Source organism: Trichoderma atroviride, chromosome 4 (assembly GCF_020647795.1).
Source record: "Trichoderma atroviride chromosome 4, complete sequence".
Lineage (NCBI taxonomy): Eukaryota > Fungi > Ascomycota > Sordariomycetes > Hypocreales > Hypocreaceae > Trichoderma > Trichoderma atroviride.
In genome coordinates, this window is record NC_089403.1 from 74116 (window position 1) to 94118 (window position 20003).

The following is a 20003-nucleotide window of genomic DNA, read 5'->3' on the forward strand; positions in this document are numbered from 1 at the left end:
ATGATTGTTTGAGCTACAGATAAGCTTTCCCTCATTTTTAAGAATAAATAGACCGATTGCTTTGTACGTGAGCTGGACACTGACCATATTGAGAACTTTAGCCACATACCGCTTCAATCCTTCTTGCTACAAAGACGCTTCTCTGCACGAAAACTAATGGCATGCGTACTACACGTACTATGCGTAGTCACCGCCTGCAGTGATTAACCAAGACATAGCGATACTTTGCTCTACCAAGTTCCATCAAACACTATTAGCCTCACTCATTGGTCTCTCCTCGACTCTTGGCTTTATTGCCTTGTCAGCGGCTAGCTGCAGCATCTCTCGGATTTCGTTTGGCGAGCCCATAAAACTCCCAGTAAGGCTTTGACGCTGTGAGGATATCGCCCCAGCATTAACCTTGAATTGCCCATCATCTGGTAGTCCAAGCTGACAGAAGCTGCTATTACGGCTACGACACGCTGAGCACCCAGGGTCTTGGTGAACAAAAGACCGAAATGGCCCACGCCACCAATGCCAATTACGCCAACTAACAGCCCTTTGAGCTTCCGGCTTGTAGGACCCAGATTGTAGCGACTCCCAAAATGAACGAGGGGGAAGAAAGCATTTAGGCTGGCGCACATCATTGGGGCTGCATGTTCGTTTGCCAGAATATTAGGAATCTTGAAGGCAGAAGCCGTCGGGCATTGGTGGTAGCGAGCATACCCCCCATACGCTTTCCACCGACAGATGTGAGATATTTGGCGCCGTAGGTCAATGTCATGTTAGGACAGTAGACTTCATTGCCGATCATAAGCTTGCCAAATCATATCGCATTCAGCAGCACTCTTATTCATCGCAACCCATCCTTCAAACTTAGTGTGGTGATATGCCATGGCAATAAATTAGTCTTCAAAAGCAGAGGGGGATAAGTGCCAATGTTAAAAGAGGCGAAGGAGATGTCGTGGCAGCAGAATCCTAGCAAATGAAATGAAAGCTGTATGGTATAATTGATTCAAAGCAAAATTAGTTCTTGCTTGATCTTGCTGTTCTTTCCAGGCTGTCGAAGAATTGATAAAAAATTGTTCTTAGGTGACTGATTATATATTTCATAGTATCGCATAAATTGACATACCAATACCGCGTTGCTTCCATTTATATAGCCTGTGTCGTCAACTCTTCTCCAATCCAATACAGCTGATACCACTTTCATTTGGCACACAAGAATTGCGTCATTGCGCCGTATGGCATTTAACGTTGAGTACGCTAGAAAAGCTATTAACTGTTGAGATCAGGGTTTAGTGTATCCCATTTTTGTTGTGTATTCAAGATCGCTTGTATATCATCTTCTTCTTGATACAAGCGAGCTCTTGGAATGCGACGTATTCCAACGGCTAGAGTGCAGCATATCAATTTAATGACGCAAGAACTTTTAACTCAACGCTACTAGATACGGCAGCTAAAATAGCATGTGCCATCACGCAACAAAAGTAACGCGATTCATGAAGACGAACATTAAGACCATCCCCGCAAGAAGTTAAAATTATCCTAGTTACTTATATCCGTAACCATTATATGTTAAGAGATGACGTAGCATACATATCGTTTAGCGACTTGGATATATAAGAGGATATGTCACTCTCGCGCGATGAATTAGGTTCTTTTGTCCTGATATAATGAATCAACGATTCCATGAAATAGTACATTCTTCATCTCGAGCCCAACACTACATATAAACCTCAGACGATATTGCAAATTCGAATAAGTTGCCATTTCATACGAGATGGCCCACTTGCCACCTCTCCAAGTCGACACCTTTGTTTCTCCTCCCACTAGAATTAACACCGGCCTCTCAGACATCAACAAGCAATGGTGGCAGCCCGAAACCAGTACTCTAATTCACGGCCCAAGTAATGCAGTGCTCTGCGATCCGCCAATCACTATTCAGAAGTGCACAATTCTTGCAGACTGGATAGACTCGATCCTTGTTCTCTATGCTACTTCAGCCCGTCCAAAGAAAACTCTTCAATTCATTTTCATCACCCATGCACACGGAGACCATTTCTTTGGCGCGCCTATACTCCAAGCGCGCTTTCCTGGAGTGAAAATTATTGCCACCGCGACAGTCGCTGCTGGGATGCCCGAGCAATATACCCCAGAAATGTACGAGAGTGTGTGGAAGGTTCTTTTCCCAGATGGTCAGCTTTCCGAACAGCAAGTCTGCGCAACGGCGTTGCCGGCCAGCAACGAATTCGTTCTCGACGGGCATACCCTCAAGACCTACGATGTATCGGCAGACCACAAAGAATCTAGTATCCTGCATGTTCCAAGCCTTGATCTTGTGGTCTGTGGGGATGTCGTCTACGGTGACTGCCATCAATACTTTGTTGAGGCAAACACACCTGAGAGACGTAGGCTCTGGCTCGATGCGCTTGATGTCGTAGACAGCCTCAATCCCAAGATCTTGGTTGCTTCTCATAAGCGCGCAAGCCAGATTGATGGCGCATATCTCGTGGCCGCGACCAGAAAATACATTATCGATTTTGAGACTCTCGCAGCGGAAAACGAGGCTGGTGCCTGGCAAAATCTGTACCAAAGGATCAAAGAAGCCTATCCTCAACGTTGGAACGATTTTTTACTAGAGGCAAGTTGCAAGGCGTACTTTTCTATTGATCCATTTGGTGAAACCGAGGCAACTTAAGGTCGAAACGTGTTGCCGAGCGGCTCTTGCGCAGAACCTGATAAAGCGCAAGTGATGTGCTAGAAAGAACCAAGTGTATTGGTCAATAGTCTCAAGTTTTGCATGGTACTGCGGTCATTTCTTTACTTATGTCAAAATTGCGTCTTGAAGCCTCTGGAGAGAAGCAACTTTTGTACTAGTTAGGTTGCTTTTATGGAAATATTATAAATTATTTGAGAACATTAAATATGGTCAATATAAAGATCGAAAGAACAGTAGTATGGTGGTTTTCAATTCCCAGTACATTTTCTAGAGATAGCACCACCGATTTCCTCGATCAACTGGCGCTGTAAATCTTCGTGCCACCTAAAAACGAAGCGTTGTACATCTTACTCTAGCTGTAAAACAGGAATCTTTGCTTAATGCACATATTTCGTGTCCGGAACACGCTGCTGGAACACGCTGCTGGAATACGCCGCATTCCGGAATCTTCCCCGCTACTCTAACGTATTGCATCTCCCTAGAAATATTGAATGACGTTGGTGTTCGCCTCTCATTTCTTTCATAAATTTATCAACCAAATGTGATACATATTCTAAGTAGCAGTAAGTTACGCCGCCTACGTTTGAGATTAGGTGGTAGCAAAAAGGCTATATATATCATAAATCCCATCATCAATTTGACTCTTTCAACTTGTTCATTGTCATTCAAAGAGCACACATAAACATATTATTCTTCAAAAACAACAACTATGGCTGCTGAGAATAATGTCCCTGCTTTTCCCTATTCGTCGCCAGATTGGTCGCGAGATGATCCCTCACACTCAGGCTTTCTCGTCCATGGGAGCGATACAACAGACGGAAATAAAGCATATTTTATTCATCTCGAAGCAAAAGAGGGGAAAGAAGAGCTGGTGGCTCAGTTCCTACGAGACATCAACACCGGCGTTAATAAGGAACCCGGAACTGGGCCGTGGTTTGGGCTAAGATACTCCAAGACAACCTTTCTCATCTTTGAAGCATTTCCGAATTCGAAAGCCCGCCAAGCGCATGACATCGGACCTGGAGGACAAAATTTTAATCGTGCCGAAGTTCTGAGAGACATGCTGGCGTATCCGGCTAACATTTACCGCCTCGATGTTCTTCACGGGAAATTTGGGACCATGCTAGGAAAAGAAGTAGCGCCCATTTCTTAACATGGCGTACTAGCACTATTGGCTGATTTAATAGAAATGTACTTTCCTTAGATGCAAGTAGAAGACTTGGTCTTTGTTCTCCCACTATACTGGTGTAGGTCGACCCTGGAACTCGCAGCTTATGGTGTTGGAACAAAAGAGGGAAACGATACTTTTGAGCAGCTACCCGATTCGCGAGCTGGTATCATCTATTTAATTACCATTGCTACAAGTCATAGGAGCTCTTTATTTAAAACACGATGACGAAATAGACTTTTGTCATTACAGTCGATTATTCGGTGGTATTTCAATGTTTAGTACTAAATAGTAGCTCCAGCTCTGACCACTCCTTTATATACAAACGCTGTCGTAGCCATACATCTGCGTAGATGAAATCCGTTAGGCAGTCTTGAAGCCGCTGTCCAATATTTATGCCATCATAGTTGCACAGCGTATTAAACAAAGACATGACTGAATTGATCAAGCAGCTTTGTCTTGGCTTGAGACCAAGCTGGTCTCCTCTCTCCGACATTACAACGTTGGATCCGACAAGCAACAGCCAAAGGAGGATATCTACGTGGTGTAACCAGGTGGTAGTCAGCTGTTGAGGATAGAGTAATATTGTGGGCTCCAAGAGGTCAAGTAGCATTTCAGCCAGTCTGTATGGGATAAGCCTATCATTCCATGTCTCCGTCCAACTGCAATAGCAGCATATAAAAACTGCAAGTCGGATAGCTTCGGCGACAACTCCATGTTGTCGACATTCTTGGACTTGGAATGCCAGGCGAGACTCGATAGACGCCTGCATAGCATCTAGCTTATGAAACTTAGATGTCTGCGGCGTCTGCGGCAAGTTTCTTGCAAACAGTGTCGCTTGCAGCTCGACAATATCTACGATGCAGGCAAGAAGATCGTTAGGCAGCACATGGCTATGTCGAGCAAAACCCACTGGCAGCAAATGCCAGAACTGTAGGCGCTCTTCACGCTGCCAGCTTATCTTTTGTGGCAAGTCCAGGTGAGACATCTGTCGTTTGCTGCCCACGACTATAGTCGCGTTGAGGTCGAGCCAAAATGCTGCTCGCAGTACAGTGGGCGTAAGACAGTGGCCCTTGTTTTTAAATAGTTTCAAAATCTCTGACAAGCCACGTGTATGAACATCATGCGCAGCAATGTTACGAGTTCTGTAGGCAGTCGACTTGAGGAGCATGATGGCGCCAATAACACCAGGCGAAAGAGTCTCTGGCCGAGACCTAAGTTGCTTATTCATCAATTGGACGATTTTCCCTTGAATTGATAGTCCTTCCATCTTGAGAGTTCCTCTATTCATAGTCTCTATTATTGAAAAGACAACAGCGTTGAGAAAGAGAGGCTCGTCTTCACATCGAGGAAAGACTGATGCCATACTCAGAGCTGCGTCAACATGACTCGCATCGAAAACAGGGTTGGAGGCATATCGGAAAGCTTCAGATTTGAACAAAAAGTCCAGACGAGACACGGACAGATGAACGTGCTTTCCAGCAATATATGTAAAGGGATGATTGACGGTAATTGACTGTGCCACAATCAATTTACGCTTCTGTAATCGTGAAATTTGAGACTCCGGGATGTTTTCCTCATCTAACATGGTTGAAACAATGTCTTCTGCTGGGTCTTGAGTGGCATTGGCAGCCTGCTTATACTGTACATGAACAGGCTGATGTCCATTCTGTTTGCCAAGTCCATAGCCATGCCCACCATCAGGTTCTATCACAGCAGGCCTATATCTGACACGAAAGTACCGTCGATCTTTCGTCTCACTAAAGAATGTCTGAAGCTGGCATTGCGCCCACATCGGCGGATCGCCACGCCGGCGGCCATGCACAAGTGCCGAATGCCGCTGGATGACTTCAAGGCTTATAGTCAAAGTACGCCCCTCGCAAGGCACACAATGCCAACCTTGGAGGACTTTCAGGTGCAGAATGGGCGGTGTAATTGGCTGAGTTTCGAGAGCGGGCTGGTTGTTGAGGACCTCTTGTAGCGACCTCAATGGAAGACTGGTCAACGTTGAGACAGCTTGTCGCAGTCGTAGCCCTTTACAATGATGACCTTCCCCACGCAGATGTCTCTTAATGGCTTCCCTTGCTGGATGAACGCCACTGCCATGTAGTTTGCATATAAGAAACTGAAATCTCGGTTCAAAGCAGATCCCTTCCGAGCAAGTCATGCTTCCGGAGGCTTGAATTGCGGTTTTCCGGCACGGATATTGTCTCCAACGGTTGATCGCTCTGGATTGGTGTTCTGAATTGCGCCGTACGGAATGCGCCATACAGCACAGCGCGCGCTTATTTAATGTTGATCTCCGCACTCCCATCTGGCGCAGTCGCTTGGAGTTCGCCGCATTCCAAGTGCGAAAGCTACTCCAGACGCTAAAGAAGGCTCCATGCATCTTACATGTACTTAGTGGTCCCACTATGAGAATATGGGTGCCTGGGCTTATCTATAGTTGGGCATAAAAGGCAGAAACCTCGTTGAACATCGGAATACCCTCGTAACTACTACAGTAGAGATGCGGCATCAATGTTGGCTTACGCGTCGGCTCGTTCCCCAAATTCTGTGAAGAGAATATGAATCACACAAATTGATTAGAATTTCCTATAATTGTGTTTGTTTTGAGCTACTCGGGATAGTATTTGTGGACTTTCGCATGTGTATGCGTTGCTGATAGTGACATACTTTTCTTCTTCTATGGATCCGTTTTATCAGGCGTTTCGGCAGTTGTGTATCCAAATGTTAGTCCTTGCCTTATAGCTGCTAAATGTTGACAAAAAGCTATGTATCTATGGATTCCAAGTCGCTTTATACTATCTGCCGTTAGCTTCGGGCACCAGTCAAAGAGAGTCTGCCGTAGAATAAGAGCAAACCATCAAAGAGTAGGAAAGAATGATGTCATGTAAACAACAGACTATGTTTAGTGATATAAATCCACTGGCCCATATAAAACCTGGGGTGCCATTATTCCGAAATGAAGATTTACACCGCTCCGCAGACAGTGCTTACGATGATCTCGCCTGTGCGCGTGCCTTAGCGCGTCCACTTGCTGGCGTTGAGCCCTCGTTTTATCAACACAATGCGTCGCGGTCAGGGCTAGAAGCCAGTGATTGCTGGAATCAGGGCAGACGCAACGATGGATATACATGTACTCGTGATACACGTTCATCCGCACTCATCTTTTTGGCGCTCATATACAAAGTGCCAGCAATACTATAAGATAGTTTGCGAAATGCCTCTGTGCGAAATACAGTACTCCATTTCAGTTGCGGTCAGTCAGGAGCGACATATCACTCGGAGCGTAGATGTTTATAGCAAAACTTCCCATGACTGTTCGGTGTTTGTAGTCTTTGGCTGTGTGACTGTGAGAGGTGTGAAGTAATAGCGCCCTAGAAGAAAATTAAGGCGTAAGTGTAAGTATTTCATGTCCATGGAGAAGCGGACGCTAGAAGAGTAAAGGGCTTATAAGGCCTGAGGGAATCAAAGAACCACGTAAAATAAAATCAACAATGGAAGAAAGCATATGACATGGTGAAAAGGTCAAGATTATACAACGACCCAAATCGACTTTTGTTAGTAAAAGCAAAAGATTATAGTAAGTGGCATCCAGGGTAAGCCTACGATAACTAGGAGAAAGGGTCTGGAAAGACAAGTTGCTGCAACTTAAGGGTAACAGGCTTATTGAAGTGTTGTATAAAGAAATAAACAGAGAATTGAATTAATGATAGAAGGGGCTAACATTCGACCAAAAAAATGTTGAAGGTAAAGTTGACGATTTAGTACATCTACTACAGCCAACATCAAAAGCAAAGCTGGAGTATAAAATATCTTGCTATTAGTGTAGCTAGCTAACTTTCCCAATGAGTCTAGATGAACACAGTGTAAATAGAAACAGTGCTGTATATAGTAGCACTGCAGGCAGGTACATGATAATATTAAGCGTTCTAGCAAGCTACAACGGCATAAAGAAGAAATTTGAAGCGTGTAGCGAAAAACAATACGAAGGTTTCATTAAAAGGAGATGAGCTATGTAATAACTAAGGCCAATAGAACTCTCGGTTTACAAGTTAATAAGAGTCACCTTGGGACTTCTACGTTTAGTGGTAGGTCGCTGGCTAGATATTGTCAGCATGGGTACTTGTGTTGAAACACTAAAGTTATTTAATGCAAATAAAGTCTCATTCGTGGATAACCAGTATTGACGAAAGACACCCAAGCAGTTTTAATCAGAATAATATTCATGTTGCAACTAAGAGTCTAGACCGTGTTGAGATAGTTATCCCCTCCCCACGCAATCTTGTTGAATTTGAGCAAAGCGGCAAAGAGATAACAAAGAACTGCAGCATAAAAGAGAATGTAAAGCCAATTGATGATTTAGTGGTCAGTCCAGTTGACAGTCAGCTGTCCTTCAGCGACGTTGTTGTCCTTGAAGGGAATACTGCCGCACTGGCCACAGCCGTGAGAGGACAGTCCCTGTAGCATACCCAAGGCTTCTCCAGCTGTAATCGAGTTGCTAATGCCCTGAGTGAATGCGCAGATATTGCCGCCGGGGATGCCGCAGCAGGCAATGTGCTGCCCAGGGCTGTATGATGTGCTGGGATCCTGCTGGCTGACCTGCAAGATCAGATCGGAGAGTCTGCACTCGGGTGTACCGACGCAGTTGGCGTTTCCACGACAGTTGATGCCAAGGGCCGCTGCAGCGGTGTACAGGAGAGGAAGGACAGCGAGGAATTGCATTCTGGACATGTTGTTAGAAGAGAATTCTGCTGATATATCAACATGTGAATCTTACTTGAATTGAAGTTGAAGAAAGATCTTTCAAGCTTTAAATTGTTTGTTTTTGGTTGTTGGTTGTAGCTATTGAGAGCTGTAGAGATGTGGAGTGCGTGTTGAATTGTGTTGATGAAGTCGGATTCATTGTTGCGGCCATAGCCCATCTTTATAGATTTCGAAAAGATATAATTCATGATTTCTTAGATATCAAAGTTGTATAGTTGAACCGTACTTGGATTCAGTCACCTAGGCTGTAAGCCTCATCGCCCCCTTTGTGTGCAGGGATGTCAATCAGCGATGCAGATCGAAGTAAGCATAGAACACATCGATTCGGAAACCTCCTCTTCGAATACCCCGCCTTATTGTCCCAAAAAGCAAGATCGCCGGAGATCTTCGACTGCGGTCGCTGTATTTATAGTGCTTCTAGCGCCAAAGAACATGGAATCTTCGTCGGTGATTGGTGGATTTCTAGCAAGACACATTCTAGTCGCGATCTGCGTCAGTGTCAAAAATAGCTGTAAATGAATAGATTTTGAGGCACGATCTGCGCGTGAATAGGATACTCTCATGGTGCCCTTTACGAGGTGTCGCTGAGTTCTTTTGCCATAATTTCTAGCATTCCTGTTGCTTTCAGGATGTAATTATACAGGCGTTTGCAGTAGTGAAAATGAACTTGTAAATTCGCCGGAATATCTATGTGGCATATGTTGACATCTAACAGCTGATTAAGACGCACGAGCCTACTGATGCAGATCATTATACTACGAAACAATATTCTATCCGTGCTTTTCACTAAAGCGTCTCTTCATGACGCAATCTGACAGAATTGTTTACATATCAAGTTCAGCTCGTAGGTAATAAGGAAACAGTTGAGGGCATGATCTACGTTAATACCATATGAAAGTGTATAAGGTTCCTGTCGATGATCACCTAAAGTTCCTGGCGGTGATCGTCGTAATGTCAGACCTCGCTCCATTTTGAGCGGCCGCGTCTCTTTCATGATGCAATCTGACAGTTCTGTTCATGAAAGAGATTTTTTTACTACTACGAGTTATTATTATCAATGTTTTTTTTTAGAAACTGTTGAACTTGAAACTATGCGTATCTGACTCTAGGTGCTAGGATAATGCAATGAACTGTGAGGCTGTTTTCGTTGGGACGCGATTTAGCACGATATAGTCCTCCGTGCAATTGTATATAAAGAGGACTCTTTTCCTTTCAAGATAAAAAAAAAGAAACAGCACACCAAGCATCAGCATCAGTATCTCATTCACACAACCAATCCAGTTTTGAAGACTTTTACTACACATTGTCCACTGTTTAAACATAACCATGGCATCGATTGTTTTCCATCCCCAAGGCTGTTCCTCTGGAAGTAGCCTTGTGACGCTGGTTTCAGCTGGCTCAGCGGGTACCGGTACATGCTTTTTCAATGATGGCGCATTCCCAAACTCCAATCCTGCCGGAGGATACGAGGTACGCATATCAACATATCAGAGCTGCTCAAGTCATTTCTTATCAGCCTCTGAGTCTTTTCAAGATTTGATAGCTTATAATACTGACGTGCGTGGAATAGATTCAAGGAATGCCGGCCACAGTGTCAGTTGTTATAACTCAAGGTCCACCTGATGGTACAACTTGCGGTGAGGAGATTATTGCTATCGAACACCAAAATGGATGCTACGATCTTCCAAATCTTGCCAACAGAATTTGGTGGCAATTTTGCAACACTGGAATAGACTGCCCTGGATTATCTCAGAGGCGCTCTTACCCGCCACCAAGCATGTCAAAGAAGGCGGTTACTGCCAACGAAGCAACCAAGAGAACTGTTGATGCCGGAACCCAAGGTGTAGTCCATACCGATGAGAAGGGCGACTATCTCCTCAATTTCGCCGGTCAACGTGTCCCGATTCTGTATCGCAATGAAACGGATCTCGAAGGTCTGGAATTGGATGATTCCCCTCTCCAGAAGCGACAAAGCCAGACATTCACCCCGCCCGACAACTGCGTCCTGGACTCCGGCACATGCCAATCTCTGGCTGATTCTGGTCAGCTAAAGGCTCTTTGCGTCGATTGCCAGCTGGGCGTAGGAAACGGAGTCAAAGCGTCAGGATCGTCAATGATTGACTGCCGAAACTCTGGTGGACCATGCCCAGTCACATTCACCGATTCGGTGACGGTAACCGACACAATCTCCGAAAGCATTACTTTTGGCGCCAATATCGGTGATACAGGCGCAGAGGGTGAAGGTGTCCAAGGAACTGCAAGCTTTGGCTTTGGATTGAGTGTTTCTGTCGCTACTACGCATGGTACAACCCAGGGCCTGCTGATTCCCCAAGGCAAGATTGGGTTTGTTCAATTCCAGCCTCAGGCTAGACTGGGCACTGTTGTTACGACAAGCTCCAAGGGAAATGTTTGCGACAGCTCAGGACTTAACAAGATCTGCGGAGCTCAGCCTGGTATTCTCGTCAGCAGTTCGAATGATGCTGACGGCCAGTACAGCATTGTTCTCAGCAGCTAAGCTTCAGGATGAGCAGCATACGATATACTGTCCTGGAGTTGGTGTATACGATTGGCTGGAGGATGAGTGCACAGTCTGGTAGGGGATGATTTCGTTTTCTACTTTTTGTTTACCAGACACAGAGTGTTGTAGCTGAATTATTTACAAGTAAATAGAAATATGAAGCTTTAGAATATAGTTTATGCGGCAATTTATACTTCAAAACAGCATCCATTTTCTTTCTAAAACTACAGTGATGAATGTTCTTTTCTCTACGTAGCTATCCAGGCACTAAATCTATGGCGCTCCTTCGCTATAGTACAGCGAAGTATCTATTCGACTTAAATGCGACACTTTTGAACATTTCTCAGGATGTACTTTGCGAATTGGTGCTTAATATTATACTTACTTACTGAATTAAACGCTTTAGGTTATCAAGAGCTTACAACTGCAAGTCGATCGGAAGCATGATTTTGCTGCTGCTGCATGAAAGCAAGAAAAAGTTGACTAGCAATCATTCAGGCTGTAGTTTCTACTTCTAACATGTCTCGCGGTGTTGCTTGGATACATCTTATGGTTGTTGCATTTCCTGATGCAGCCCAGCGGACGCAATTTGCTTCTATTGAGTGGATTCAAAAGCTATTGGTGAATTAATAATTTAATTTTGGGGAGTCAATAAACCCCTCAGAAAATTTCCGTTAATTAAAGCTGCGAGTCACACTGAATCCATATACGTCTGCTATATAGCCCATAATAGATCGAATCCACTGTGACACCAGGGCAGAATCGTTTTTCTCTTTGATGTTACCCTTTGTTTTGCGATTTCCGTTGTCAAATTCTCTCGTCGGGCGGAATGCTGTAGCATGAATGACATCCGACCCTTCTTTGGTCTCATTAGATATTGGTCCTGGTGCGCTCATGGTTGCGGTAAACTGCCCTAGTATAGCGTTAATAGAATTCTTCCTTGGTATAGGTTCTATTTACAAAACTTGCCCTGTAAGAAAAGATTAAGCTTGGGCCCAGACTCATTTTTCGACCATGGTCCGATAAATAGCTGGGCAACTCGGAGAGGAAACATGGCAAAATAAGCTCCTGCAGGTCCGTGGTTCGGCTGCAGCATGAATTCGATGCTCCGACATATCTCATAGCCTGCTAAATTCCATGTTGACAGTTCGTTGGGAAATGCTAATGCCGGGTTAGTTTTATGCGCATATGGCGAGCATGTGATGCCAATCGAGTGCCCTGTTGTTTTTGCGCATTTAGTGTCACTGTCGGAAAATCGATGAAGATTTGAGACGCTGTGCGAAGAACCGAAAAGATGAGATGTTGGGAGCTGTTTCAGTTCATCCAAACTCTCCAATTGGAATGCCATGTAGCAGAGAAAGAGGATACAGCAGTTATAGAGGTTCGTCTCAATAGCTCTCTGGAACGAGCTAAAGAATAAAAGCGATTCAAATAAGGGTTGCCCTGCTGTCGTCTCAATAGGTAACGCCGTGCCTGGATGTTTTTCACCCGCTGGTATCTCCCAGCAACAAGAAGGATTGGATACTTCCCACAACCATCGCACCTGAAGTAGCTTTGTATAAAGACGGAAGATTTGGCGCGTTATGGAACGCCGGAGGGCATCTGGATCGACATCCAAGCCTCTTGACAGTCGATTCTTTTTCTCCAACAGACCTGGAATACAACAAAGAATATCTATATAGTAATTGACAATCGATTTAGCTTTCGGTTGATCACACCATGGAACCTCTTGCCATGCTGGCTCTTCCAAAAACGTCGGTTGTACATCATCCAGGTGGGCAACGACCTTGAACTCACAAGTAAGCATACGTTTAGATACTACAGGGTTAAGAATATTAAAGCCAAGAATAACATACAATATGCATTCTTGCCTGTTCGAAAACTTGTTTCATAGGTTCCTGATGGAACACAGCAGGACCATAATTGTTGATTAGAGCTTCCAGCCCATGAACATGGTCTTTCCAAGCACTCTGAGTTGTAGGGGCTATCCACTGCGTTTTATATGTTAGTAACAGTCAGAGGGCTATTGCCTTTAGATGCAAGAAGAACATATCTGTGGAGCGCAGCTGGCGAACTATACCTCATATAGAATCATATTCATGATGACCACTAATAACGGTGCACTAGCAGTTACTGATTGCCAATTTGTATGATATTGAAGGGAGATGACAGCTCTTAACTGATCCAAGGTTTGTCCATGCAACATGAATGCCTGGTGGACTTGAGTTAGGTTTGGAGCAAGTTTTCCGCACATATAGAGCGCAACCGATTCAGCAGAGGTGCCAAGCATTGGAATCACTGCTAGGTCTGCAGGATTTTCGCGATTCGATCCACAAGAGAGCTTAGTGTAGTGCCTCAATAAAATCTTGTCCATAAATGCCCGGACGTCGTCATACCTGGAGGCTTGACGCTCAAATGAGTCACCAAAGTCAACGCCAAGTGGTCGGAAGTGGAAATGGTAAATAGATACCGAAGATGGCACTCGCACTCCGTCAAATTCGGATATATGAGATATGGCTAACTGTGGTTTCACAATCTTACTTGGCGGCTTCGTCACCATTTCTCTGATCTGGTTCGTCTGGTCAATAAATACCGTCGGCCGTTCATATCCTAGGCACGTAATTGCACCGGCTTCGCAACATAGGCAGGATGGGCGACGCGCATCTGATAAAAAAACCCCTACGATTAATACTAGTCAAGAAAGCGTGTTAATGTGATTCCGACATACCGCATCGTACATGACGAAGTTTGCATGTAGTGCAAGCTTTGCTACGCCCTGCAACACCGACCATTTGAGAAGCTATACGACTTGGGTGCGATAGTGTGGACAACCAGAGGGGCATGAGATCTGCTAAGCTGGTATCTTGGCTTGTAGATCTCTGGCCGCGTACATGCAGAAATAGAACAAATCCGTATGGCAGTATACCTAACCAAGATAAGTGATGGACAATTATGTGTGAGAATACCACGCTCTCGAATATCTCCAATGATAATAAATAAATGTATGTATTGGCGACAACGATCCATCTGCCGGAAGCATTGGAGTCGAGCCCGCTTTTCAGCATACTTTACTGGATTTGGAATCGCTTAAATGACTCTTGCGCGCGGCTCTCAGATTGTTTCCATATATGGATAGTGCTTTGCTCATCGAACCCACCAAGGTGGTAGGGTAGGCGCTGGAGATGAACGTTAACGCTCAGAAATATTAGATGGAGCATCCGTGTATGTACATTGATTGACGGGCATTCAAAGCACCCCCAATCTGGTACTTTCGCGTGCCAGAACGCCGATTCCGGCTGTTACCAGTGACCAGTGCATCTCGCATTAATTACAACAGTGTATTGAAACTAGATTCTTCTCAAATTGTTGTGTAGACTGTGAATATATATAGGTTGAAAAATAACAAATGGTGGACACTCTATCGCTAGAAATGCTGATAAAACATGCGAATTGAGACTTTACAATTAAGAAATCTTGTATGTTAAATAGTCTTGAAGGAAATGTGGAAATATCTTCTATTTTTAGAGCTTGAGAATAATTCAAAGGCTCAATATGTAATGCGGTACCTTAATCCGGCATATATGAAGGGTCTACATCTTTTCGTGCTTCTGATTCAATCTTGAGATCTCCAGCATGTATCCTACCCACGTGAACATCAAATTTCCAACAAAGACATAGGCCTGCGGTGCTATCAGAGCTCCGGTATCAAATTCAGGATCTGTCCATGCTGTGCCTGGATATAAAATCGCCGATAAACCTGCAAGAGCTGTTGAAGAGCCAACAACTGCCGCCACAAATACCAGGCTTTTCTCCGTTTCGGAACTGTTTACCCGTGTGCTGAGTAGATATACGACTAAGGCTGCGTTTATAGCCCCGATGGACATTGTTTGGCCGTTGTGAAATTTTGCGTGAGGTGGCCAGCGTGGGTTTAAGACATGCGTATGGCTCCAATCAGCCAGATAAGCTGCTGTTGCAAAAAGAATGCTGCTAGCAGCCATAACTTTTCGGGGGATAGATGATAAAGTATTCTCCATATTAAAATTGCGTTTCAAAGGAGGTCGATGATAATGATGAACGTTAGCAGCCAGATATACGTAGGCATTTACACGCCCATATATAGGTATGCATTTCTGAGCATCCGATATCGCTTGAATCTCATTACTCAAGTCTTTCAAGGCGATCAATGTACCTTTTCCGGCTAGACTTTTAGTTTCTCACATATATGAAGTAACTGTCGACTGCTGCCCATGCCTCTCTGTATACTTTATCTCGGCGGATTCTGGATTGTATAGTTTGGTAGACCTTCCCTTTCCATTACGTGAAGGAATGCAAGAAAGCTAGGGTTAAACTTGATAAATCACCTTCTTCATCTGATGAAGCAAACATCTACTATTCAACTTCGACAAAGTCAATTTTCTGAGATATTCTTTGACCCGCAACTAGGTATCTAGGTATATAAATCGTATCAAGAAGCCCGATGCTATACGGACAATGTAGCATTTTGAGAGCCATGAATTGCTCTATGCATTAAAGGCGGTAGACTTTGAGCCACATGTGGGTTCAGGCATTGCCTTTAGCCACCAATTGAATGGTCAAGTTCAATCTGGGAGCCTTAAAAAGCTTCAACGGTGTAATCACAAAGACCTACAAAGATGGAGGATCCAAAACCTGTGTGAGTCGAGCAAATATCTCAGCACGCTTTATCTACATGTACTCCGTAACAACTAGGTCCAATGCGGTAGAATTTTGCGAGCCGAGCGCGCTATTGTTATTGGTCGCAGCCTACGCTTTGATGCTTGTAAGGTGTGTTTAATAATCGCAACTGCATAAGTGAATGGGACACCATAATATCATGATCTCCAATGAAGACGGCGTACTGCGTAGAGGTCTATAAATAGCATTGATAAGTGAAAATTAAAGCATATGACCCTTGTGGAAGTATACCAGGGAAATAAAAGAAAGGGGTCGGCCTGTGTAAATAGTGTGTGTCAATCTACGCTATCGTATAATCGCAAATGTTAAAATGCTCTCATAGACTGTCTGCTCATACTTGTACTGCTTTTCCAGCTACGCCAATGCCCCAATTGATGCTTCGGAGGTAGGGATATTCGTAGCTGCCAGGTTGTTTTCTCGTCTACCTTCGCACTACTAGGCTCTATATGCGAGATATGGCAGTCTTCCAATCATTCACAGAATGAAAAAAAACTTATATAATAAAAAAACTTACCGAAATCTTCTGATGCCATGTTTTGGCAGTGTCGGTCTGGTCTGCGAAGGTCTGAATTATTCTAGTGGGTTGAATCTTGTAAACATAGATACACGTAGCGTTACAATTTCAAGCATCGTCCAGATTTCACCTCATGTCGATGCCTGCATTAAAATTGAAGCTATGGCTAACTCATGACATTAATAGCTCCAACTGACATCTATAGGAGCGGCAGTTCGAGTGGTGGAACAACATTAAAGACGGAACGGCACGAGACTAGTCATAGTGTGGCAATATAAGCATAATCAATTTCAGCAGCAGATGAACCCAACACTCAAAAGAGATAAAATATCCCAATCCAGTTGCTCTGTCTCTATCTAAGCCTACGGCGTCCCCTTAAAAAAAAGAAGCTCTCCCATATGCTTAATTTGATGTGGCTGGTGACACTAGCGCGCCGTGTCAGATTTAAGCCCTGCTATTTTAGTTGCAACAAGAGGTAAGCGTCAAGCCTAATGTACTGCATTGCTGCTTAGACTGGCTTTAAGAAACATCAAAATCTTGAAACTTGAATGATCAGCTCTGCTTTTCAGAATTCTATTGGGTGTTAGGGATACTAGGGTCTAGGGTTGTCGTTTCGCTGTAATGTACTTAAGCTGCTGATGGCCATGATCTAGAAATAGTCAGTACTACCACTTGGCACCAACGTTCTGGCGGATCAATTTTATGATCGACGGGTGCTTGTGACACTCATAACCTAAAAGAGGCCATGGACACCAATTACGGATATACTCCACGGAAACCAGTGCAAACAACGACGTCTAGCATTGATTTCATATCGCAGGAGGGTGATCCGTCCGCTTCAACGTTATCTGGAGGTCAATACAACACGGCCTATACTGAGGCCTCTGATTGGACCCATCAGCCACTATTGCCGCTCCCACCGGCCGCAGTCAAGTCCCATCGAAGGCGACTCTTCTGGTGGGCTGTGAGATACGCTATAGTGTTCATCTTCATCTTCGTCATACTGCTCATTCCAATCATTGTACTCTCTGACCAAGGGGACGTCGATGATGACGCACCGATTGAAGATCTTATCGCAGCTCAGCGTGTCAACCTCGGCTTCTACATAGCTCTATGGTTGGAGATTACATGGGTTTTTGCAGCATTTTTTGATATCATCGGTCTTGTCCTGCCATATCTTTTCCGGTTTATTGCCCGGTAGGTGCAATTGGATGCTATTGTCTGGAAGTCTACCCAACTAAGCCTTTTCTTTGCAGATATGTCAATTCTGCTCATCAGCGGTACTGGCGCGTCTTTAAATTTATGCGCAGACCTATCTGCTTTCTTGGTACAACCATTGCTGCATTTGTCTTCTTCAGCGCTGTAAGGAAATGAACCGAACTCAATCTTGCAAACGCTGTCTCACATCTTGTTTAGGCTATCCAAGACAACCCCATATTACTTATTGACACGGATCCCGACGCATGGTCAGACTGGAATAACGTCGTTAGTGATGTTCTTCAGCAGCTTACCCTTTGGATGGCCTTCTACCTGATCGAAAAGGTGGCTATTTCCTATATTGCGATCCACTACCATTATCGACGCACTGGCACAACTTTAGAACGCACCAAAAACATCCAACAGGCGCTTATAATTCTATACGAAGCTTCCATATACCTTCACAAGGTCGGTGATCACACGTTTTCAGACGAAGATGCCATCATACGGAACGCAAAAGGCGATATGAAGCCCTCGGCTCGCGTACGCTTATCGAGCTATTTCGCCCGCCTTGGTCTCGATAGTTATAAATTCGTATCACTATTTGGCAGCCTCATCTCAGACGATTCGGATTCTCACTGGCTGCGTCCTGGCTCATCTTACGCAACTATAGAACGTGCTTGGGCCAATCCCACGGCCGCGGCGGCACTGGCTCGACGCATTTGGCTATCCCTTGTCCCAAGAGGTCAATATGGCTTAGCAGAGAGAGATATTATCGAGATACTGGGACCAAACCGCGCGACAGAGGCAAAATCTCTGTTCAAGGCAATCGATGAAAGCGATAGCGGCTACATCCCACTAGATGATTTCGTGGGAATGGTAACTGAGGCTGGTCAACAGAAGCATCACATATTCAAGACTATTGCCGATATGGACCACTGCATCAATACACTAGACTGGCTGTTTCTACTTATCATCGCGGCTGTCATGATCTTCTTCATAAGTATGTTTATCATCTTGGAACACGAACCTAGCTAATCATGTTATAGTGCTGCTCTATGTTCCCGCCATCAAAGAAATCCAAAGTGTGCTATCATCTCTCGCCATTGGCCTGTCGTTCGCCATTGGGCGCACTATAAACCATTTATTGACAGGCATCATTTTTATATTTTTTGATCACCCTTTCGATTCCGGCGACGTTGTGAGGCTTTGCACTCCCAATCTGAAAGATGGGATAGTCTGCACGGTGAAGCGCCAGTCTCTGACTTATACAGTCTTCCGTCGATTGGATAGCAACTCAGACCTTCAGATATCTAATGAAGAACTGGTCCGAAAGTCCATTGAAAACTTCACAAGATCGGAGATTAACAAACAGAGCATCACCATGTTCCTCGATTTCCGCACCAGCTTCAAAGACCTTAATAAGCTACAAGCCATGCTCGAAGCTTTTGTTGCCGACAACAGTCGCGATTACGTACCTGGCACCCTGGCATTCAACGTCACATCTCTTCACGAGTTGAATAAAATGGAAGTGCGCATAGTATTTACACATCGGAATAACTGGTCCAATGAAAGGCTGCGATCGATGCGGAGCAATAAATTCCACTGCAATCTGATAGCAGCATGTCGCCAGATCCCTCTGTTCAAGCCTGGCGCATTACTACCCGCACCAGGCGAAAATGGAAATCCTTTGTATACTGCACAACTCAGCAGCTCTGATGTCACAGCGAACATCCAGAAGGAAGTGCAACGGCGACAAGGCCTAAGATGGGACAATGAGGTGAAAAAAGAAGAGATTGGAGCGCAAAGTGAAGAGAGTGACGAAGAGGTAGCAGCGAAGATCGAAGCCGCTAGGAAACAAGCAGAAGTTGCAAGTGAGGCGAAGAAGACTGAAAAAGAGGCGTTTCAAAAAGTCTCGAGATCTGTCCCACAACCGCAGCCAGTCGCTTCTAGCACTGGAGTCAATGTGCCGAGAGGGACATCTGGACTGCGATTAGCAACGAGACACACCGAAGAGGCCTAAGAGCGCCATTCTTTTCTTTCATTTGTATATTCTTTCTTTCACTTTTGAATAGTTTACAGTAATAGCAAAAAACTTTAATAGATACATGCTTATAATTTTGTACTGAAATGTAATGCGGCTTCTTGCGCGAATCGCTGAGATATTGTGCGGGCCTAGAAGATTCCTGAGCTTGACGCTGAATTGATTGCATAGTGTGGTATTGTACGATGTCATCCTTTTAAGTGCATCCTAGTTCCCGCAAAATGGTGGTAACTAAGATAGAAAATATCTGTAACGGCTCTGAAGACTGAAGTATTATTGTTGCAAACCTTCTACTTCTTGGAGAACATTTATATCCTATGTAAGTGGGTTGTGTGTGACGGATAACTTTTAAGATAGTCTATCCATGATGAATCTATT

General features: G+C 44.4%; 8 protein-coding genes across 8 annotated transcripts; 4 read left to right on the forward strand and 4 right to left on the reverse strand.

The window, feature by feature from the left end:
• Positions 1 to 308: 308 nt before the first annotated feature.
• TrAtP1_007220 (uncharacterized protein) lies at positions 309 to 626 on the reverse strand (the record flags this gene model as incomplete). The annotated part of the gene is made up of 1 exon (XM_066113434.1): positions 309 to 626. One exon carries the CDS (start codon positions 624 to 626, stop codon positions 309 to 311), a length of 318 nt encoding a protein of 105 aa, XP_065969520.1.
• A 957-nt stretch (positions 627 to 1583) lies between these two features.
• TrAtP1_007221 (uncharacterized protein) lies at positions 1584 to 2921 on the forward strand. Its single transcript, XM_014092842.2, has one exon. The coding sequence runs from the start codon at positions 1763 to 1765 to the stop codon at positions 2678 to 2680; it is 918 nt and encodes a 305-aa protein (XP_013948317.2). The 5' UTR covers positions 1584 to 1762; the 3' UTR covers positions 2681 to 2921.
• A 489-nt stretch (positions 2922 to 3410) lies between these two features.
• On the forward strand, positions 3411 to 3854 carry TrAtP1_007222 (uncharacterized protein; the record flags this gene model as incomplete). The annotated part of the gene is made up of 1 exon (XM_014092893.1): positions 3411 to 3854. The coding sequence occupies one exon, from the start codon at positions 3411 to 3413 to the stop codon at positions 3852 to 3854; it is 444 nt and encodes a 147-aa protein (XP_013948368.1).
• Positions 3855 to 4483: 629 nt separating this feature from the next.
• Positions 4484 to 5457, reverse strand: TrAtP1_007223 (uncharacterized protein; the record flags this gene model as incomplete). Its single annotated transcript, XM_014092894.2, has 2 exons — positions 4484 to 4492; positions 4555 to 5457. The coding sequence occupies 2 exons, from the start codon at positions 5455 to 5457 to the stop codon at positions 4484 to 4486; spliced, it is 912 nt and encodes a 303-aa protein (XP_013948369.2).
• A 2645-nt stretch (positions 5458 to 8102) lies between these two features.
• TrAtP1_007224 (uncharacterized protein) lies at positions 8103 to 8984 on the reverse strand. The gene is made up of 2 exons (XM_014092867.2): positions 8653 to 8984; positions 8103 to 8598 (listed from the first exon to the last, which is right to left on the reverse strand). Exon 2 carries the CDS (start codon positions 8595 to 8597, stop codon positions 8235 to 8237), a length of 363 nt encoding a protein of 120 aa, XP_013948342.1. The 5' UTR covers position 8598; positions 8653 to 8984; the 3' UTR covers positions 8103 to 8234.
• Positions 8985 to 9965: 981 nt separating this feature from the next.
• On the forward strand, positions 9966 to 11154 carry TrAtP1_007225 (uncharacterized protein; the record flags this gene model as incomplete). The annotated part of the gene is made up of 2 exons (XM_014092895.1): positions 9966 to 10109; positions 10210 to 11154. 2 exons carry the CDS (start codon positions 9966 to 9968, stop codon positions 11152 to 11154), a joined length of 1089 nt encoding a protein of 362 aa, XP_013948370.1.
• Positions 11155 to 11831: 677 nt separating this feature from the next.
• On the reverse strand, positions 11832 to 14142 carry TrAtP1_007226 (uncharacterized protein; the record flags this gene model as incomplete). The annotated part of the gene is made up of 5 exons (XM_066113435.1): positions 13886 to 14142; positions 13238 to 13821; positions 13014 to 13148; positions 12127 to 12943; positions 11832 to 12070 (listed from the first exon to the last, which is right to left on the reverse strand). Exons 1-5 carry the CDS (start codon positions 13998 to 14000, stop codon positions 11832 to 11834), a joined length of 1890 nt encoding a protein of 629 aa, XP_065969521.1. The 5' UTR covers positions 14001 to 14142.
• Positions 14143 to 17129: 2987 nt separating this feature from the next.
• On the forward strand, positions 17130 to 19605 carry TrAtP1_007228 (uncharacterized protein; the record flags this gene model as incomplete). The annotated part of the gene is made up of 4 exons (XM_014092897.2): positions 17130 to 17581; positions 17641 to 17746; positions 17801 to 18584; positions 18631 to 19605. 4 exons carry the CDS (start codon positions 17130 to 17132, stop codon positions 19602 to 19604), a joined length of 2316 nt encoding a protein of 771 aa, XP_013948372.1. The 3' UTR covers position 19605.
• Between the last annotated feature and the right edge of the window lie 398 nt (positions 19606 to 20003).

Coding starts and splice junctions, on each gene's coding strand:
- TrAtP1_007221 (XM_014092842.2), top strand. CDS start 1,763: ATGGCCCACTTGCCACCTCTCCAAGTCGACACCTTTGTTTCTCCTCCC.
- TrAtP1_007224 (XM_014092867.2), bottom strand. CDS start 8,597: ATGCAATTCCTCGCTGTCCTTCCTCTCCTGTACACCGCTGCAGCGGCC.